Source organism: Perca fluviatilis, chromosome 4 (genome assembly GCF_010015445.1).
Source record: "Perca fluviatilis chromosome 4, GENO_Pfluv_1.0, whole genome shotgun sequence".
NCBI classification, from domain to species: Eukaryota; Metazoa; Chordata; class Actinopteri; order Perciformes; family Percidae; genus Perca; species Perca fluviatilis.
This window is the reverse complement of record NC_053115.1, coordinates 40,738,206-40,758,319: the sequence shown is the minus strand read 5'-3', so window position 1 is coordinate 40,758,319 and position 20,114 is coordinate 40,738,206. Positions and strand designations below refer to the sequence as shown.

At 43.6% G+C, this 20,114-nt stretch overlaps 1 protein-coding gene across 2 annotated transcripts in view; it reads right to left on the bottom strand.

The window, feature by feature from the left end:
• The window catches only part of LOC120557677 (V-set domain containing T-cell activation inhibitor 1-like), a 59,159-nt gene extending 39,730 nt beyond the window's left edge, over window positions 1-19,429 (bottom strand). Inside the window, exons 1-2 of one of the 2 annotated variants that reach the window (XM_039798229.1) lie at window positions 19,256-19,429; window positions 15,023-15,367 (exon numbers count right to left, since the gene is read on the bottom strand). In XM_039798229.1, the coding sequence (XP_039654163.1) occupies window positions 15,023-15,367; window positions 19,256-19,325 (415 nt within the window). In that variant the 5' untranslated portion in view covers window positions 19,326-19,429. The remainder of the gene's footprint in view (window positions 1-15,022; window positions 15,368-19,255) is intronic. The other variant, XM_039798230.1, reaches the window with a different exon arrangement.
• Window positions 19,430-20,114: the final 685 nt, after the last annotated feature.

Here is a 20,114-nt window from a genome sequence, read left to right as displayed (position 1 = left end):
TTTTAAAAAATTAAAAAAAAATTTAAATATAAAAAATTTATTTTTTTTTTAAAAATATGAACTGTGTGACCGCCTCCACCTTAGAGGGACTGCGCCGTCCTTAGTGACTCTGTGTCCCAGGAAGTCAATGGTGGAGAGACCGAAATGGCACTTGGCGGGGTTGACAATTAGCCCATGTTGGCTATAAGCCGCTCAAACAGGGTGCGCCAGGTGCTGAGATTTGGACGTGCTTGCTACCAGGATGTCATCCAAGTACACAAAAAAAGGCATGTCCCGCAAAACAGAGTCCATGAGGCGTTGAAAAGATTGAGCTGCGTTTTTAAGGCCGAACGGCATGCGCAGGAACTCAAACAGACCAAACGGCATGATTAGTAAAAATGTTTCAGCACCACGGACAGCGACAGCTGATGGACAGCGATGGTGCTGAACAGGCCAAGTGCGCCTCAATCAGTGCCACACTATATAATTGACATGGCACTATTGTATATATGTTTGATAAGAAGAGCAGGATTATCACAACGTGAGATCATGTGCAGTAATTAGCTTCTTTCAGCTAATAATCTGCAATGTGTCACTTGGCGAGGGCCCCATTCTCGTCAAGTGACGCAAGATCGGCGGCGATTGAGGGGCCCCTAATTGGCACGGGGCCCTGGGCCGGCTGCACCCAAGCACCCACGCTATCTCCGCTACTGATTCCCAGAATTTGGGGAGTTTGAGGGTGACAGCGTTGGCGGTCATGATCGTGTCGTGTCTCTGGATCCGTCCAGCAGACTAACGTCGGGGTCACCAGTGTGGAAATTGCAGTAAATTGCAAGACACAATTTCTCACTTTGAGCACACGAATACATGTGTTGTTACATTTTTTGCAGGAAAACAAACTCACAGGAAAAAGGGGGCCGCGATCCCTGAACAGTCATAATTACATGTATATGTATTACGTTTATCACTGTATGAAGAACCATACTAAGAACAAAGTGCTGCGTTTATAATCAACAGTGTGTAGAACCACACTTAACAAATAAGGTGAATTATGTATGTCACATTCACTACACTCTCATATTTTGTTTTTACACTGTGCTCTCTCTGTATACTTTCTTTCCTTTTTCATTTCATTCCATTTTATTTCATCTCTCTCTTATTTTTAATAATGTTAATCTGTATTTTTATTTTTAACCAAAAGCCCTACTAGGGACATGTGTCATGAATTAGCTTCAGCTAAAAACACTATGATACATACATCAGATGACTGTTTAAGCTTATCTATGTTTTTTTTTGTATCTGTCCCTATCTAAATAAACTTTAATATAAATGCAATATTTTAAAATGCACATCAAACCTCAGACCAGAAAGTGGAGAGCTGGCAGGAAGTAACATGGGGAGATTGGGCAGTATCCCATAATAAACACACAACTGTTTGGATCGTTTCCAGTTTCTAAAATGTGAAGATTTTTCTGCATTGAGATACTTTTACTACTTTAAAGCCTACATTTTCCAGTGTTGTAATAGTACTTTTACTTAAGTAAAGGATCTGAATACTTCTTCCATCACTGCTTGTCATATTTTGGTTTCTACTTTAGCTTATCAAAAAAAGAAGATTCAGACAGTTGGCAGTGGATGGACAGATTCTAGGAAATGTACAACAAAGCCCCACTTTCTCCTCAACACAAAATGGAGACCACACACACATATAGGCAGCAGAAATGATGCTACAGCTAAAGTTAATAAAATATCAATATTTTTTCTCTGTGCTAAATATTACAGTCCCTCCAGAAAAACGCGATTATGCGATCCCATAATTCAATGTATAATCAGCCAAAGTCCGCATATTTATGCGGGGCCCGCATTTTTTCAAATACGCTGCACTTTCGCCGTATAAATTGCAGATTTCCGCGCAAAATATGCGGCGCTTGCATGATTTCATAATCCCCGAATTTTCGTTGCAAAAGAAGTCTATTTTAAGTCTATATCTATCTATTTTAGCAGGAAGAAAAATGAAAAGAAAAATTTTGTGTTTACTTCACACAAAAGCAGCCATTTCCACCTGTTGCCATAGGAACGTTATGAAGTGACGTAAATGTGTCATCAAATCACTTGTTTTTCTCTTTTTCTTCACACCGCAGTTTTTGCAAGTTCCCGCAATTTAATCGCATAAAATTACATAAATATCCCGCATATTCCATCGCATTTTTTAAGAAAAACGTGCCGCATAATCAAGGATTTTTGCCCGCAATAATCACAAAAAAACTTTTTCTGGAAGGACTGATATTAGGAAACATTTTGATGTGACAGCAGCTGAGCAGCATGATTACAATTCTGTTTCCAGACCTCTGCATGTTTACAGGTGCTTCAGACGTTTAAATAAAATGAAAAATTACATTTGCAAATACATAACTCAGTGTAATAATCCGTTTTCTTACTGTTTAGTTGATCAGACGTGATTCCAGAGCGAGTCAGGAGGCAGAGACACAGAAGAGGAAGAAGCTCCATCGCTGTCGATGTCTCCTAAAGATAAAGCATCACTTTAACATCACAACGTCTCTAATAACGGAGATGGGGCCAATCCTACTTGGTACTGATGTAACAACAGCACCACTTCCTGTACAGATCCTTCAGAATAAAAGCATCATCTCTACAGAACTATGAGGACTCAGGAATTCTGCACAAAAGCTGCTCATAATGTGTGCAAACTGCAAAAAGCTCTTTATCTTCACACTGACATTAAATATTGTTATTAAATAAAAACTTCAGAGCCTCAAATTAAGCCTTAAATTCACTGCACAGTTTCAACTTTACTGTTGCACAAAATGTCTTCATCTCCTGACCACTTTATCAGCAGAAGTAAAACCGTTTCAGGTGCAATTTCTTCAGAATAAAAGTTAATTAACTAAATGTTGCACAGAAAGGAGATACTGTGTGAGTTGGCAGCAAAATGCAGCCATTTTGGATCACCAACCAGGTAAAATGTGATTAATACTAAGCCAGGATACATGTTGTAGTATCTGAAGTATGTTTGTAGTTTGTTTCTTTTATCAAAGTTTGAACACAGAAACATCCACAACAGTCACAACATACAGTTTGACATATTTCATCTTTTATTTAGATAGAAATGATGAAGAGCTGCCTGAAATTACATGATGCCCTGAGAGTGCATCAGATAAAACATACTGTACATACACAATTCTGATATCACAGCCAACAACAGTGTCTAGTTCAACCTGACAAACTCTGGCTTAGCACCTTAAGACATAAAAAGAAGCACAACATGATTGTCCTAAGCAATGTCAATTACACAAATATCAAAATAAAAGTCACATTATATTTTACTTTGGCTACAAAAAAATTCACATTTCTTTTACATCGTGACAGCAGGCTTTGGTCTTAAATGTTCTGTTTTCTAATGCCCATCACATCTAGCTCAGTTAGGACTTTTAACAACCAGAAGCAGCAGGATAATATTAATAAAGCAGTTAATGTCATTGATCCATTCACACCCCGATGACAGCGAGCTACCATGCAAGGAGCTGTCTGACCATCAGGAACAATTTGGGGTTCAGTTTACTATTTTCTTTTCCGCCAATTCTCTCTCTTCTCTCTCTCTCTCTCTCTCTCTCTGTGAAGTCAAAACATCCAAAATCACCATAAACCCGGGTGATTTATTTTGAAATCTTTTCCATTTTGTAAAGTATGCGGCTGTACTTTGGCCTTCCTGTATATGATTACCTTCCTGGCTTGACGAGGCTGACGCGGCCACTCATGATGATAAAGGGTGCCGAAATGGAAATATCTTATAATACATCCATGGTGGAGATGAGGAGCAGTATATTCTAATGAGCCTGCATGTGACATAGGAAGAGGACCCAAATCTGAATGGCTTGTTGAATTACATCAGATTGAGGATGCCCACAAAGAACTGGCTGGGTTGTTTGATTTCAGGTTTTGGGTTGGTCGGCCCTCCAGATACTCAAATATTTGTGCACCATGACTGAAAATGAGAGTTTTTCATTATATGTCCCCTTTAAAATTAAGTGACAACGCTGATGCAGTCTTGTTTCCTTTAGCTGAGGATCATAAACAAAATGTAGTTATTTAAAAAAACAAAACACAGATTCTATATTGACTGACTTTATCTAAATAATTCCAGGAGAACACAAACAGTCCATTCTTCACCAGCTGCCTTTTGAATTTCAGATTCTGTGGTAATAATGTTTTGGTCACTTCATGGTCAAACTACAAGTTACTTTACTAACATTGGAGTCACTTCTGCAGGTGGGGTGGTTTTCACTCTTACTTATTTAATTAAACTTATAGGTCCTATTTATGAAACTGAAAGTAAAGTCATTTCCTTGCTGAGTGTGTGAGACCTCACTGCGGCCTCAGTACAGAAGAAATTGTCAGACGAGGAGTCCACGAAGACACGGAGATTGGAGAAGTTCCCTCCATGCAGATTTATCTGAAACAATCACATGTTTACAAGTCAACCAGCTGTCCTGGACTCATCAACGGACTTCAGGCAAAGTCACCTGATATAGACAACTGACTGTCATTTTCATAGGACTACCTTTTTATACGGCATTTTGGGCGGTGTTAGTAGGACACATTAACACACACACACACTTCCATGTAAAAATGGCTTTGAATGATTATATTTTTAAATTCAATCTCCTACTGCATGGGCGTACGCAGGGTTAAAGAAATACAGAGGTCCAAAGACTAACCGTACTGGAAAACAAAGAAAAAGGATTTCCCTGATCTAAATATGTGCATTTTAAAACATTTGGAGAGCAAAAATTGGATAACAATATCTTTAAAAACATGTCAGTGGACAGGAGCATCATTGATCTGTCATACAGTAATACATAAAAATCAGTTTAAATGTTGCAATTATTTAATAAAGTGGAAGAGACTATACATGTTGCAATACCTGTGATCTTTGTCATCAGGCCTTTACGGTCATCTGGTTGAGCTTTTCAAGCTGTTCCCTGAATTAGAAAACAAACTCAAAACTTTAATACTTTAATATTCTCTCAATCTTTTGGTGTGTGTGTGTGTGTTGCTTGTACTGTATTCTTATTTTTGTTTTTAATGTAAAACACTTTGAGTTTACGTAAAATGAAAGGTGATTTATAAATAAAATTGCCATTGATCATATTACCTTGAAACAGAGCCAGACACTATTTAGTTTTTATAGTTGTATACATATCATAATATGCCTATCTCAGCTTTGACCTGTCTCTCTTACACAGAGAGAAGAGTCTCCTCTCTAAGTGTGCTGGGCCTAATTTGTACTTAAAACATGATGCACTAAATGACAACATAAACATCCATCTTGATACATGACTGATAGTGAATGTTACTAAACTTACAGAACTAGAAAGCAAAGGGAAAGTGTGTGGGACCTGTAAATGATCTGGATCCCACAGTGGGATTACATAGTGAGGTCATATGTATCTGGTTTCCTGATTATAACTGATTACAGGACAGACATTACAAGACTAAACTTAAAACAATACCTAATAGAGTATTTACAATAAAAATGTACTTTTTCCTTATCTAGGTGGGTTTCCTGGGTCTTGTGATCCTGCAGTAAGGAAAACAAGTTAAGAAGTAAATCCTAACTGACTTGATCCTACTCTGGTGTAAATACCAACACAATGATTAATGACTGAAGATAATACAACCTCAAAGACTCTAAACATGACATACATATATAAATAATGTGTTGTGTTGTCTGCTCATCATGAATATGTTGATACAATATTTTATTAAACTTACCTTTTTTATAATTGGCTTGCCTAATTTCAAGAATAACGACAATAACAAAAACTGCTGCAGCAATAATCGTTCCAATCAATCCAATAAATGAAACAATCAATGCAACATCCAACAATCCAACATTGGGAGACCCTGAAACAGAAGATAGAAAGTTAATGTAAGACTCAGAATGGAACACAGATCATATACAGCAGATTGAACATCACAGTCTACACAAAGAGAACAACTGAAGGTGCATTCTCCTGAAACCTGAACTCTAAAACTCTTTGCAGATAAAACCAGCCGTAGGATGAATGTGACCAGAAACAGAGATGTTAGCTCTGATCTTCTGGACAGTTTCCTCCTGCTCGGTGAAATATTACAGTATGATGCAAACACTGGACACTACGCCTGCATAAGTATCCCACAATGCAATGCGGTAGTAACGACAACATTCCCAGACAAACTGACAGAAACCAATCAATAATGCTCTAAATTACATTTCTACATATTTAAATGATGCTCAGCGTAAATTCTAAAAGGAAGACTTCATATATCTTTTCCATCACTCATAATGATCAGCTGTTTCATGGTACGTCACTTGTCAGTAGTAATCAGTTCCAGCTGTGTCGTTGTTAGTAAACCAATCAGAGTCGGCCATTTGTCACGAGCCTATCACAGCATGACATCCTGCTTTAAAATCTGCTCTCTCTTTCGCGGTTGGCAGTTGTCGTTTCAGGAAATCGAGTGCGTCCCGCCTCCTCCCCTTCTACCACCGGTGGTCACACCCTCGGACTCGGGTGTCGTCTGCGCTTGGTTGTCATGGTTCCTCTGCTCCTTCATCACCACCACCAGTGTCTGGACTCCATCGGGGGATATGTTTGGGTTTCCTTAACCCTTTATGACATTTGGTTTCGATGGAGTCCAATCTCCAGAGACTTGTTATATTTACATGTTTGTCTGTACAATAAATATGTTCATAATTGCAAGGAAGTCTCTCCTGATTGAAATGACTGTTGGTCTAGTTATTTACCCTTTTTCAGTTATTTAAGCGTTATCTGGCGATGCCGCTAGAGCAGAGGTCGCCAGGGGTTACCTTGGTTACGACGTTGAAAATTACACTAACAAACGATAGTTTACATGTTGAGTCTGTGGTGCAGAATATGTGATTTCAGACGTAAGCTGAGTGTTTGTTGGTTGGGGGGGGGTCAGCTGTGCAGTTATTGGGGCTCAATAGGAACAGAGAGATACAGTTTGGATTTATGCAGCAGGAGTCTCTTGAAGCTCCAACTCTTGAAGCTAAATATACGTTGAACTCATTTATAAAAAGCTTTAAATATATATAGAGATTCATATTTAATAACGCTCATATTGATATACAGTTTCAGGTCTCTCAACACAATTATCTCTTCTAGCGAATTAAACAACAAAAGAATCTATATTTTGTTTTGGGAAAATGTTTGAGCATAATTCTATTGTGAGACAATAGACATTATATATATATATATATATATATATATATATATATAAAACCAAATATATATATATTTTTTTAAACGATGGTGCTGTTGGTTAACCTTCTATGTTGCATCTTCAAAAGTGACACTGAAATTGAAACAGCACATTGTAATTTCTGCATCTATTATCAAAGTATTTATTAGTAATACAGTGGAAATGATTAGAAATGTGAATATTTGGTTAGCATGTTGATTTACGGTATGTGCCCCTAAATCTTCTGGTTGCGCCCCTAAAATTTTCAGTTGGGGGCCACTGTGCTCCTAATGGATGTCCGTTACCTTATGCTTCCTTTGTGTTGGAATTCTAAACTCCGGTGGATTTATGAGGACTATGGTTAACTGCTCCTCAGATCTCTGCAGGGTACATCTGAGTTTTCTGTTGTCTGAGTAAAACAACTTTTGAACGTACACATGTTCCACCAAAACAAGTTCCTTCCAGAGGCTATTTTGCAGCAGCACCGGGGCTCCGTGCAACGCTCAGCGCCGCCCCAAGACGGTTGTGATTGGTTTAAAGAAATGCCAATAAACCAGTGGTTGGTTTTCTCTTATCCCGTAATGCTGTGTGGACTAGCCAGACCCTCCTCCGCAGCGTTGTGGAGCAAGGTCTGGCAAAGCGAGATTAGGGTCAAAGGTATTTTGTCCGACCGAAAGCGTTCCTCCACAGGTTCCCCACAAGGGGGTGTGTTGTCAACTTTGTTATTCCTTCTTTTCACAGATATGTGTCAGAGCAATATGACAACAGAACCATAATCAAGTATGCAGATGACTCTGTTGTTGTTAGTCTGCTTCGTGACAACGAGACCAGCCTCGGTCCACTCATTAATGAATCTGTGTGCTGGTGTGAGGAGTCTTACCTCCAGGTTAACATATCTAAAACTAAAGATATGCTCATTGATTTTAGAAGGAAAAATCACATGAACAAAGACACTTTAACGGTCAGACCCCTGAGTACGTGGAATGCTATAAATACCTTGGGACCATCATTAATGCAAAATTGAACTTTGAAGCCAACTGTGAAGCTGTGTGCAAAAAGTGATTTTATAACGATTTATCATGCAGGCCTAGTGTCCATATACGCGTTGTTTTCACAGATGGGATCACCCCACTTCCCAGCATTGCACGCTAGTGAGCTTGCCACCAGTTTCTCTTTTCTGACCACTGACAAGCAAAGAAACCAGTCTAGACCCTACTACAACCGCAATGGCTGCAGCTGATTGGACGAACACTTCACATGGGGCTGGCTGCTCCCGAATTTCAAAACCGACCATTTGGAGGCTCGCTTCGAATACGATCTCATACTTTACCAAAACATGTTTCTGAAAACATTTTAAGCGAGAAATAGGCTTCATTTCAGATCGACAAAGGTCAGTTTAAATGATTTTTGTCAGCTTTGGAGAGGCAGCGAGCTGAGCCGGCCACTCCTCATTGGCATAAAGTTGGTTGGATACAACTTTATGCAAATGAGGAGAGGGCTACTCGACGCCCCGCTTCTCCAAAGTCCCCGCAACGCTACCAGAATGCATTGCACGGCGCTCCCATAGAAATGAATGGGAAGCGGGAAAAAAGACGCTGACAATGGAGACACACCATCAGTCTTGTCATGTTCCTTGGGGTCATGGTTTGGTGAGAGGAATCCTTAAACCAGATAGTGAAATGGTCCAGTCAGCATCCCTGTACACCAGACAGTTACAGAGGATAGCTCCATCTATCTTAAATGATGACCCCCCCCCCCCTTTGTACAGGGATTTTAAGCTTCTTCCCTCCAGACAGAGGGTTTTAATCCCACGGTGCAGAACAAAGTTTCATTCCTGCTGCTATCACTGAGCTGAACAAGAGGTAGTGATATTTGCACAAATATGATAGAAGCATTTTAATTGGATTGTAAACCTGCTTTTATCTTGACTTTATTTGAGAGTGTCACGTCTGCCTCCGCTCTTATTGTGTTTTCTGTTTGTTTTCATTAACTTACTGTTTTATTTTGCATCCACTGTTTGTCTTCATTCACGTCACTTGTCTTCCTGCCTTTGTTTGTTTCCCGCCGTTTTTGATTACCTGTCTCCGCCCTAATGTTATTCACCTGTGTCTAGTTGTCTTCCCCTCCCCCGTGTATATATACTCACCTGTGTTCACTTGTTCTCTGCCAGATTGTTGTAGCTCCATGTTGACTCACTTTCCAGCGTTCCCTTGTTTTGTTTCCCCGTGTACCCTGACCTATTGCCTGTATCATCGACCACGTTTACCTGCCTGTTGGATCTGTACCGTTGCTTGCATTGTTCTGGGTGCAATAAACCGATCACCTTTATCCTTGCTTCCTGAGTCGTGCATTTGGGTCCGCCATTGTAGCCTGACAGTACAATCTGGCCAAGATGGACTCAGCCGACTCCGAGGCAGTGAGAGCAGCCCTGCGGGCGCAGGGTCAGCGTCTGCAACAACAGGAGGAGCAGATTGCCATTCTGCGGAATGAACTTCTGGCTATGGCTAGTCGACAGGAGAGCCAGGTGGTCGGACTGGGTGAGCAAGTCAGCCAGCTGGTCACCCATGTTCAGCAGTTGACAGCGAGGGATTCCACTGCTGTACCCAGCACCGGGAGCAGTTCCACAGCCGTCTCCAGCCCCGCAATTTCGGGAGGTGATCCTGTCAGGGAGACAGTCCCTTCTTCACCATTCCCACATCTCGCCAAACCGGAGAGGTTTTCAGGAGAATCGGGGGGTTGCCGGGCATTCCTGACGCAATGTGAGTTGCATTTCGAATTACAAGCAGCCGCATATCCCACGGACCGGGCCAAGGTGGCTTTTGTTATCTCCCATCTCTCCAGAAGAGCTGAATCCTGGGCTGCTGCGGAATGGAGCCGCAAATCTGTGGTATGTGATTCCTACGTCAGTTTCACTCAGACTTTCACTCAGATTTTTCAAAATGTTACTCCTGGGAGGGAGGCTGCCCGAGCCCTGGTGGGTCTGCAGCAAGGGAAGAGAAGAATCTCAGACTACGCTATTGAGTTCGGTATTCTAGCTGCGGAGAGCGGCTGGAACTCATCTGCCCTGTGTGATGCTTTTTTACATGGACTGTCACCTGTCATGAAAGATCAACTGATTTCCTTGGACTTACCCGCCGATCTGGATGCGCTGGTGGCGCTGACTGTGAAGATTGATAAACGTCTCCTGGAAAGAGAGAGGGAGAGACTACAGGGGAGAGGTTTCTCTACCTACCAGCCGAGGGCGCCAGAGTCATCTAGGGTCTTCCAGCGTACTCAACCTGGGACGTCTGAGCTACGTAGCAGTTCCTCTATTGGCCAGCAGAGGAGATTTGACTCATCAAGAGAGTTTCATCGCACTCAATCTACGGCATCTGATCCTCGCAGTCCTTTGGGTTCGTCCTGATGAGCCGATGCAACTGGGAAGGACTCGTCTGTCGCCGGAGGAGCATCACCGTCGCAGGAGAGAGGGCCGCTGCATCTATTGTGCTCAGCTGGGACATTTCATTGCTTCCTGTCCAGCAAAAGAAGGGGCTCACCAGTAGGAGAGAGGGCGCTGGTGAGCCGTACACATGTTCCTGTTTGTCCCTCTCGACCCAAGCAGGAAGTTACCCTGGTGAACGGATCGGTCTCTCGGATTCAGACTGTGTTGGTGGATTCTGGTGCGGACACTAGTCTTATGGATGCGGCTCTCGCCAGGGAGTTGTTGTTGAACTTTATTTGTCTTCCCAAGCCTTTAGACGCTACTGGATTGAATGGAAGACTTCTCTGGCGGGTTACTCATCGCACTTCTCCTTTGTCAATGACTTTTCCTGATGGCCACACAGAGAGTCTGACCTTCCATTTGTTCGATTCCCCGGTTCACCCAGTTGTTCTTGGGTTTTCGTGGCTTACATTGCACAACCCGCACATGGACTGGGTTTCGGGCACGATACTCAGCTGGGGAGGAAATTGTGAGCAGACCTGTTTTCCGGCTAAGTTGGAGGTGGGGGGAAATGACATTGTTACCCCTACCGTTCAGCAGGAGAGGGATTCAGTTGACTCTCCTGATCTTTCGGGCGTACCGGGGATTATCTGGACTTAAAGGACGTCTTTAACAAGACAAAGGCTACATCGTTGCCACCCCATAGACCTTGTGATTGTGCCATAGACTTGTTGCCTGGTACGTCCCCACCTGTTTTCCCTGTCTCCTCCTGAGATGGCGGCCATGAAGGATTACGTGGAGGCTACGGGGGATTATTCGTCCTTCCTCATCCCCGGCGGGGGCCAGTTTCTTCTTCGTGGGAAAGAAAGACAAGTCTTTACGGCCCTGTATTGATTACAGGGGACTCAATGACATTACGGTAAAGAACCGTTATCCTTTACCTTTGATTTTCACTGCCTTTGAACTGCTTCAGGGAGCCACAATCTTCACCAAGTTGGATCTTCGTAATGCCTACCACTTGGTGAGAATGAGGAGTGGAGACGAGTGGAAAACGGCCTTTAACACCCCCACAGGTCATTACGAGTATCTTGTAATGCCGTTTGGACTTACTAACGCTCCAGCTGTGTTTCAAGCGTTAGTTAATGACATTCTCAGAGACATGTTAAATATCTTTGTGTTTGTTTACTTGGACGATATCCTCGTCTTTTTGTCCGACCATGACACTCATGTGCAACATGTTCGCCTGGTACTTCAGAGACTTATGGACAACCAGCTTTATGTTAAAGCTTAGAAGTGCGAGTTTCATGTGTCCACTGTCTCCTTTCTGGGCTTTGTAGTGTCGGAAGGAGTGATCCAGATGGATCCAGAAAAAGTAAGAGCGGTTGCTGAATGGCCTACACCCACTACTCGTAAGCAAGTCCAGAGGTTTCTGGGCTTTGCTAATTTCTACCGGAAATTCATCAGGAATTTCAGTGTGGTGGCGGCTCCTCTTCACGACCTCACTTCAATCAAGATGCCGTTCCAGTGGTCTCCTGCAGCCGAGCGGTCGTTCTCCCGCTTGAAACACAGCTTCTCCACCGCTCCTGTGTTGGTACTGTCTGATCTACAACGCCAGTTTGTGGTGGAGGTGGATGCGTCTGATGTGGGTGTTGGAGCTGTCCTGTCTCAACGTTCGTCGCAAGATGAGAGACTCCATCCTTGTGCTTTCCTGTCCCGTAAGCTGTCTGGAGCTGAGAGAAACTCAGGAGGAGTGGCGGCATTGGCTGGAAGGGGCGGAATAGCCATTTCCGTCTGGACGGATCACAAGAATTTGGAATACCTGCGTTGTGCTAAAAGACTGAACTCTCGCCGGCCCGGGTGGGCCCTGTTTTTCAACAGATTTAACTTCACTTTGTCGTACCGTCCTGGGTCCAAGAATGTGAAGCCTGATGCCCTGTCCCGTCTGTTTGATCCTGACCCCTCTTCCGAGGTGCCCGTGAACATTTTGCCTGAGTCCTGTGTTATTGGGGCCATAACCTGGGAAGAACGGGTTAAGAGGGCTCAAGATGGGTTAAGTGTTCCTGCAGGTTGCCCTCCCAACCGCCTGTTTGTTCCTGCTGACCTTCGGGCTCAGGTCATCCATTGGGCTCACACTTCACTTCTCTCTTGTCATCCGGAATCCAATGGACAGACTGAGCAACTTAACCAAGAGATGGAGAAGGGTCTTCGCTGCCTGGTTTGTCCGAGTCCTGCATCTTGGTCCAAGATGCTTCTCCATCACCCCGTCGGCAGCCATTTCGTCCCCCACGGCGCTCCACCGCCGCTGTTTTCTGCTCTAGAGAGAGAGGTAGGGGTGCCCTCGGCTATGGCCTTGGTCAGACGCTGTCGACGGACCTGGACGAGGGCTCGACAGGTTCTACTGAGCAACAGGGACCGCTACAAGAGACAAGCTGATCGACGGAGGTCTGCGCCGCCCCATTACCAGGTGGGCCAGAGGGTGTGGCTGGCCACGAAGGATCTTCCTCTGCGTACCGAGAGCCGGAAGTTGGCCCCTCGGTTCGTGGGACCGTTTCCTGTTTCCAAGGTGATTAATCCTGTTGCTGTCCGGTTGAAGCTGCCCAGGGCTATGAGAGTACACCCCACGTTCCATGTGAGCAGGGTCAAACCAGTCCAGGAGCGCGCACTGGTCCCGGTCATGCCGCCTCCTCCTCCTCCTTGTCTTATTGACGGGGCCCTGTTTACACCGTCCGCAAGCTGTTGGCTGTCAGGAAGAGTGGCCGCGGCCGTCAGTTTCTGGTGGACTGGGAGGGGTATGGTCCGGAAGAGAGGTCATGGGTGTCGGCCAGCAATATTTTGGGCCCTAGTCTCATTCAGGACTTAAACAGACTGCATCCTGACGTGCCTGGTGTCCGGTGTTCGTCCTTAGAGGGAGGGGTACTGTCACGTCTGCCTCCGCTCTTATTGTGTTTTCTGTTTGTTTTCATTAACTTCCTGTTTTATTTTGCATCCACTGTTTGTCTTCATTCACGTCACTTGTCTTCCTGCCTTTGTTTGTTTCCCGCCGTTTTTGATTACCTGTCTCCGCCCTAATGTTATTCACCTGTGTCTAGTTGTCTTCCCCTCCCCCGTGTATATATACTCACCTGTGTTCACTTGTTCTCTGCCAGATTGTTGTAGCTCCATGTTGACTCACTTTCCAGCGTTCCCTTGTTTTGTTTCCCGTGTACCCTGACCTATTGCCTGTATCATCGACCACGTTTACCTGCCTGTTGGATCTGTACCGTTGCTTGCATTGTTCTGGGCGCAATAAACCGATCACCTTTATCCTTGCTTCCTGAGTCGTGCATTTGGGTCTGCCATTGTAGCCTGACAGAGAGATTATTTATTTGATTTATTTTTATTTATTTATTTCTCTCTCTCTCTCTCTCTCTCTCTCTCTCTCTCTAATTGGTGGAACCTAGAGTATTTCTATTTGTATTAGATTAGAGTAGTAGTAGAGGACTTGTGTCATTTCTTGGTGTGTTTCCGTAGTTGTGTGTCATGATGGATGTCATACTCTTGCTGCAGAACAAATCTACCTACGGGTACAAATAACGTAACCTGAAAATTAATCAATAAAGAGTTACATCACTTAATGTGATCTTTATCTTTGAGGGACAGTGTGGGGACTTGGCGTAGGAAAGTCCCCGTATGGACCAAGTACAGACTATGGACTGGTATCTCGAGAGGAGCCAGTTCACCTCCTAAACAAGGCACCGGACCCCCAACTGCTTGGGGTACATGTCCATGGGCAACTCCTTTGCTCTGACACTTCCTCTCCATGAATGCATGTGTATAGGTCCTGGGGGGTTTCACAGGGAGCTTTTCTCAACTGCAACTCCGCTAACATTCAACAAAGTTGATTTGAGTCAACTGAATTAAAAATGAACTGAACTGCTCCGTTCTTCTGTTATTGAAGCTGCCTGTGAATACTCAGCGTAAAGCACAGGGAGATCAAATCCAGCGTTTGATGGTGTCATTGAAGAGCAATTGCAATATAAGGGAAGTGATCGCACCAGTGACCAACAAAAACCTGGTCTAAAGTCAATAGCGCAGCATTTCATTGTTATTTTAACAGCAAATTAGTAAAATGCGCCTAGGCTTATACACAGCCTGTGATCACATACATGTGAGAAGTAGAGAGTAACGTTATTAAAATCAGGACTCACCTCGGATGTTTTCCCTTCTTCTGTCTTTTAAGACAGGATCTAAAAGGTAAAACAAAAACATTAGTGCGTGTGAAATATTAGCCCTTTTACAAACACTTCAAAATAAATTGTATTATCTTGCAGACATATTTAAATGTTTAAAAAAAATAGCAGACATAATGAAAGTACTCACCAACAACAAGCTTAATGTGGAATATTTGAGGTGGCTGAAGACGAGGAAAATCACAGGTGTATTCTCCGCTGTCAGATATCTTTGTATTTCTGATGATTATGGAGGCGTTGCCGTGTTTCACTTCTTCTGTAAAATGAGAGACTCGACCTTTGAACTCTTCACTCTGACCATCTCGGCCGTTGTTGTAATGAATGCCTGCGTCATACAGGAACACCTCCTTCAGACCATCATCTTTCTGAGCATCTTTCTTCCAGTCAAACAGTTTAAACTCAATGTTCTCCTTGGTGCTGAGAGAACAGGGTAACACAGCATCAGTCCCTCCTTCCACTGTGATGACTGTTGGTTCTGAAAGATAAAATCATGTATTAATCAGTATGTTCACATGCAGAGTAATTAAGCTAAGACAGACATATGGAAGTTTTTTGTGATAAACATACAAACTTAAGCTATAACAAAAACAAATCTTGTTATTTTGGCCTTCTTTTGCACATTGCATTTAGAAAATCCTTTGCACTGCCCTCCAGCCACATATTTGCCCATTTTAGTTTTTCAGGATATATTTCAGAGTTTATAACCTGTGGAGGTGGGCGTGGCCTGTAATCAGCTGCAGTGGAGACAGGTGTGTAGATAGAGCAGGAGAGAGCAGTGCCAGCTGAGTTGATTGTCTCAGCTGTTGGTTGGAATTGAGGGGCCATCCACACGGAAACGCTTGTTTTGCATCGTTTGGGCCGATCATCCAAATGAATCCTGTAAACACACTGCCTGAAGATGCACTTTTTGAAACCTGGTCCCAGGGTGAAAAAATTCAAAAATGCCGGCCTTGCGTCTTCGTTTGGACGGTGAAGCCTCTTATCCCGCGACGACGTCTCATAACAACAACAACAACAACAATGGCGGACTACATGCTTGTGTTCCTGCTAGAGAAGATACTAGGCTCGTTTGAGATGCGCCAGATCTGCGCAGAATGGATCACCGGTGATCGCCGCCCAATGCATGCCGGTTAGATTTGTGTCCGACTTGATCCCGACTTGCTCTGACGTCATGCACACGTGGTCAACGACAACCTCACAAGATCAAGGAGGCCTGGTCAGAGGACATGTCCGAAGAAGTCCCGAAGCGGGCAACCCAGGTGCCGATAAATGCCCGTGTCATCTCGACAGACGCCAATGATGTCAGTGGCACAGCCTCAGGCCAGCGGGTGGTCCTGTCAACCATGGTTAACAGGTATGTGAAACCATGAGAGGAGGGCAGGGGACCGACCAGACCCACGTTTAAAATGCCTCTCTGGAACCGCGAACAGCTCTAACGGGGCTTTAGTGTGGCGGTGTACTTTGGCCCGTTGGCACTCAAACCAGGTGTTAGCCCAGTCCCTAACGTCCTTCTTGAGGCCGTGCCAAACAAACTTTGCTGCAACCAGTCTCTGTGACGCTTTCAAACCTGGGTGGGAGAGACCATGGATGGCATCAAAAACTCACACAGGAGTTTGGTGCCGACATCGCCAAAAACCACGTCCTCAATCTGCAGCCCTGTAGTTGAGGTCCTCAGGAGTTGCACGTCCGGGTCTGTGGCCTGATCCGTTGCCATGCGGTTGTAATCCAAACCAAGATGGACTGCCCTTGCCACAGCCCGTGACAGGCAGTCCGCCACGTGGTTGTTCTTACCGGCAACGTGCTGCAAGTCCATAGTACGAATCACATAGTACGACCATGGAGCGAAAGTGTCTGATGGCGAGGTAGAGACCCAGCAACTCCCGGTCGAAAGTGCTGTATTTCCGCTCACTGGGGCGCAACTGACGGCTAAAGAAAGCTAACGGTTAAAGAAAGCCAACGGCTGCCAGGCCCCGTCTACCCACTGCTCAAAGACAGCACCAACAGCGTAGTCCGAGGCGTCCGAGGTGATGGCGATGGAGGCCGTAGGAGAAGGATGCGCCAGCATGGTGGCGTTCGTCCAGGGCTGCCTTAGTGGCAGCAAAAACCTTGTCCCTGCTCTCAGTCCAGTCCACAGCGTGCTTGGGTTTACCTTTCAAGGCCTCGTGCAATGAGCTGAGCAGCTCGAGGGATGAAGCGGTGGTAAAAATTCACCATGCCGAGGAACTCCTGCAGGGATTTGACAGTGAGCGGGCGTGGGAACTGTGTGACCGCCTCCACCTTTGATGGGAGAGGGACCGCGCCGTCCTTAGTGACTCTGTGTCCCAGGAAGTCAATGGTGGAGAGACCAAAATGGCCCTTGGCGGAGTTGACAATTAGCCCATGTTGGCTAAGCCGCTCAAACAGGGTGCGCCAGGTGCTGAGATTTGGACGTGCTTGCTACCAGGATGTCATCCAAGTAAACAAAAAAAAAGGCATGTCCCGCAAAACAGAGTCCATGAGGCGTTGAAAAGATTGAGCTGCGTTTTTAAGGCCGAACGGCATGCACAGGAACTCAAACAGACCAAACAGCGTGATTTGCCAGTCAAATAAAAACTTTTCAGCACCACGGACAGCGACAGCTGATGGACAGCGATGGTGCTGAACAGGCAAAGTGCGCTCACATCAGTGCCACAATATATAATTGACATGGCACTATTGTATATATGTTTGATAAGAAGAGCAGGATTATCACAACGTGAGATCATGTGCAGTAATTAGCTTCTTTCAGCTAATAATCTGCAATGTGTCACTTGGCGAGGGCCCCGTTCTCGTCAAGTGACGCAAGATCGGCGGCGATTGAGGGGCCCCTAACTGGCACGGGGCCCTGGGCCGGCTGCACCCAAGCACCCACGCTATCTCCGCTACTGATTCCCAGAACAGTCATAATTACATGTATATGTATTACGTTTATCACTGTATGAAGAACCATACTAAGAACAAAGTGCTGCGTTTATAATCAACAGTGTGTAGAACCACACTTAACAAATAAGGTGAATTATGTATGTCACATTCACTACACTCTCATATTTAGTTTTTACACTGTGCTCTCTCTGTATACATTCTTTCCTTTTTCATTTCATTCCATTTTATTCCATCTCGCTTTTATTTTTAATAATGCTAATCTGTATTTTTATTTTTAACCAAAAGCCCTACTAGGGACACGTGTCATGAATTAGCTTCAGCTAAAAACACTATGATTTTTTGATTTTGTATCTGTCCCTATCTAAATAAACTTTAAAATAAATATAATATTTTACAATGCACATCAAACCTCAGACCAGAAAGTGGAGAGCTGGCAGGAAGTAACATGGGGAGATTGGGCAGTATCCCATAATAAACACACAACTGTTTTGATCCTTTCCAGTTTGTAAAATGTGAGGATTTTTCTGCATTGAGATACTTTTACTACTTTAAAGCCTACATTTTTCCAGTGTTTTAATAGTACTTTTACTTAAGTAAAGGATCTGAATACTTCTTCCATCACTGCTTGTCATATTTTGGTTTCTACTTTAGCTTAACAAAAAAAAAGAAGCTACAGACAGTTGGCAGTAGATGGACAGATTCTAGGAAATGCACAACAAAGACCGCACACCCACATATAGGCAGCAGAAATGATGCTACAGCTAAAGTTAATAAAATATCAATATTTTTTTATCTGTGCTAAATATTACAGTCCCTCCAGAAAAACGCGATTATGCGATCGCATAATTCAATGCATAATCAGCCAAAGTCCGCATATTTATCATCATATTTATTATTATTTTTTAAATACGCTGCACTTTCGCCGCAGAAGTTGCCGATTTCCGCGCAAAATATGCGGGTCTTGCATGATATCATAATCCCCGCTTTTTCGTTGCAAAAAAAGTCACATATAGGCTATCTTAGCAGGAAGAAAAATGAAAAGAAAAATGTTGTGTTTACTTCACACAAGAGCAGCCTCCCCCTGTTGCCATGGGAACGTTATGAAGTGACGTAAATGTGTCATCAAATCACTTGTTTTTCTCTTTTTCTTCACACCGCAGTTTTTGCAAGCTCCCGCAATTTAATCGCATACAATTGCATAAATAACCCGCATATTCCATCGCATTTTTTAAGAAAACGTGCCGCATAATCAAGGATTTTTGCCCGCAACAATCACAAAAAAACTCCGCATTTTTCTGGAAGGACTGATATTAGGAAACATTTTGATGTGACAGCAGCTGAGCAACATGATTAAAATTCTGTTTCCAGACCTCTGCATGTTTACAGGTGCTTCAGACGTTTAAATAAAATGAAAAATTACATTTGCAAATACATAACTCAGTGTAATAATCAGTTTTCTTACTGTTTAGTTGATCAGACGTGATTCCAGAGCGAGTCAGGAGGCAGAGACACAGAAGAGGAAGAAGCTCCATCGCTGTCGATGTCTCCTAAAGATAAAGCATCACTTTAACATCACAACGTCTCTAATAACGGAGATGGAGCCAATCCTACTTGGTACTGATGTAACAACAGCACCACTTCCTGCACAGATCATTCAGAATAAAAGCGTCATCTCTACAGAACTATGACGACTCAGGAATTCTGCACAAAAGCTGCTCATAATGTGTGCAAACTGCAAAAAGCTCTTTATCTTCACACTGACATTAAATATTGTTATCAAATAAAAACCTCAGAGCCTCAAATTAAGCCTTAAATTCACTGCACAGCTTCAACTTTACTGTTGCACAAAATGTCTTCATCTCTTGACCACTTTATCAGCAGAAGTAAAACCGTTTCAGGTGCAATTTCTTCAGAATAAAAGTTAATTAACTAAATGTTGCACAGAAAGGAGATACTGTGTGAGTTGGCAGCAAAATGCAGCCATTTTGGATCACCAACCAGGTTAAATGTGATTAATACTTTCTGAATTTGATTATGAAGTAATAGGGATAGGAGAAAAAATCTCTGGGTTGGAACTTGTTTTGGTGGAACATTTGCACCCCGTAGTGTTGACACACTACAGTAACATGAGCTATTTAAATGAGCTGATACATAGTTAAACCTCATTAGATCTTACCAGTGTATCTCTGTGTGTACTTCGTCCACAGCAATCCCACACACCTCACACGGTGGATGTGAGGCAGTTATCCTGGAAATGTTCTTCGGTGGATCCAGACTAGCAAAAGGGTTAAACACATGGGAAGGTACCAGCAGCAGCCGGA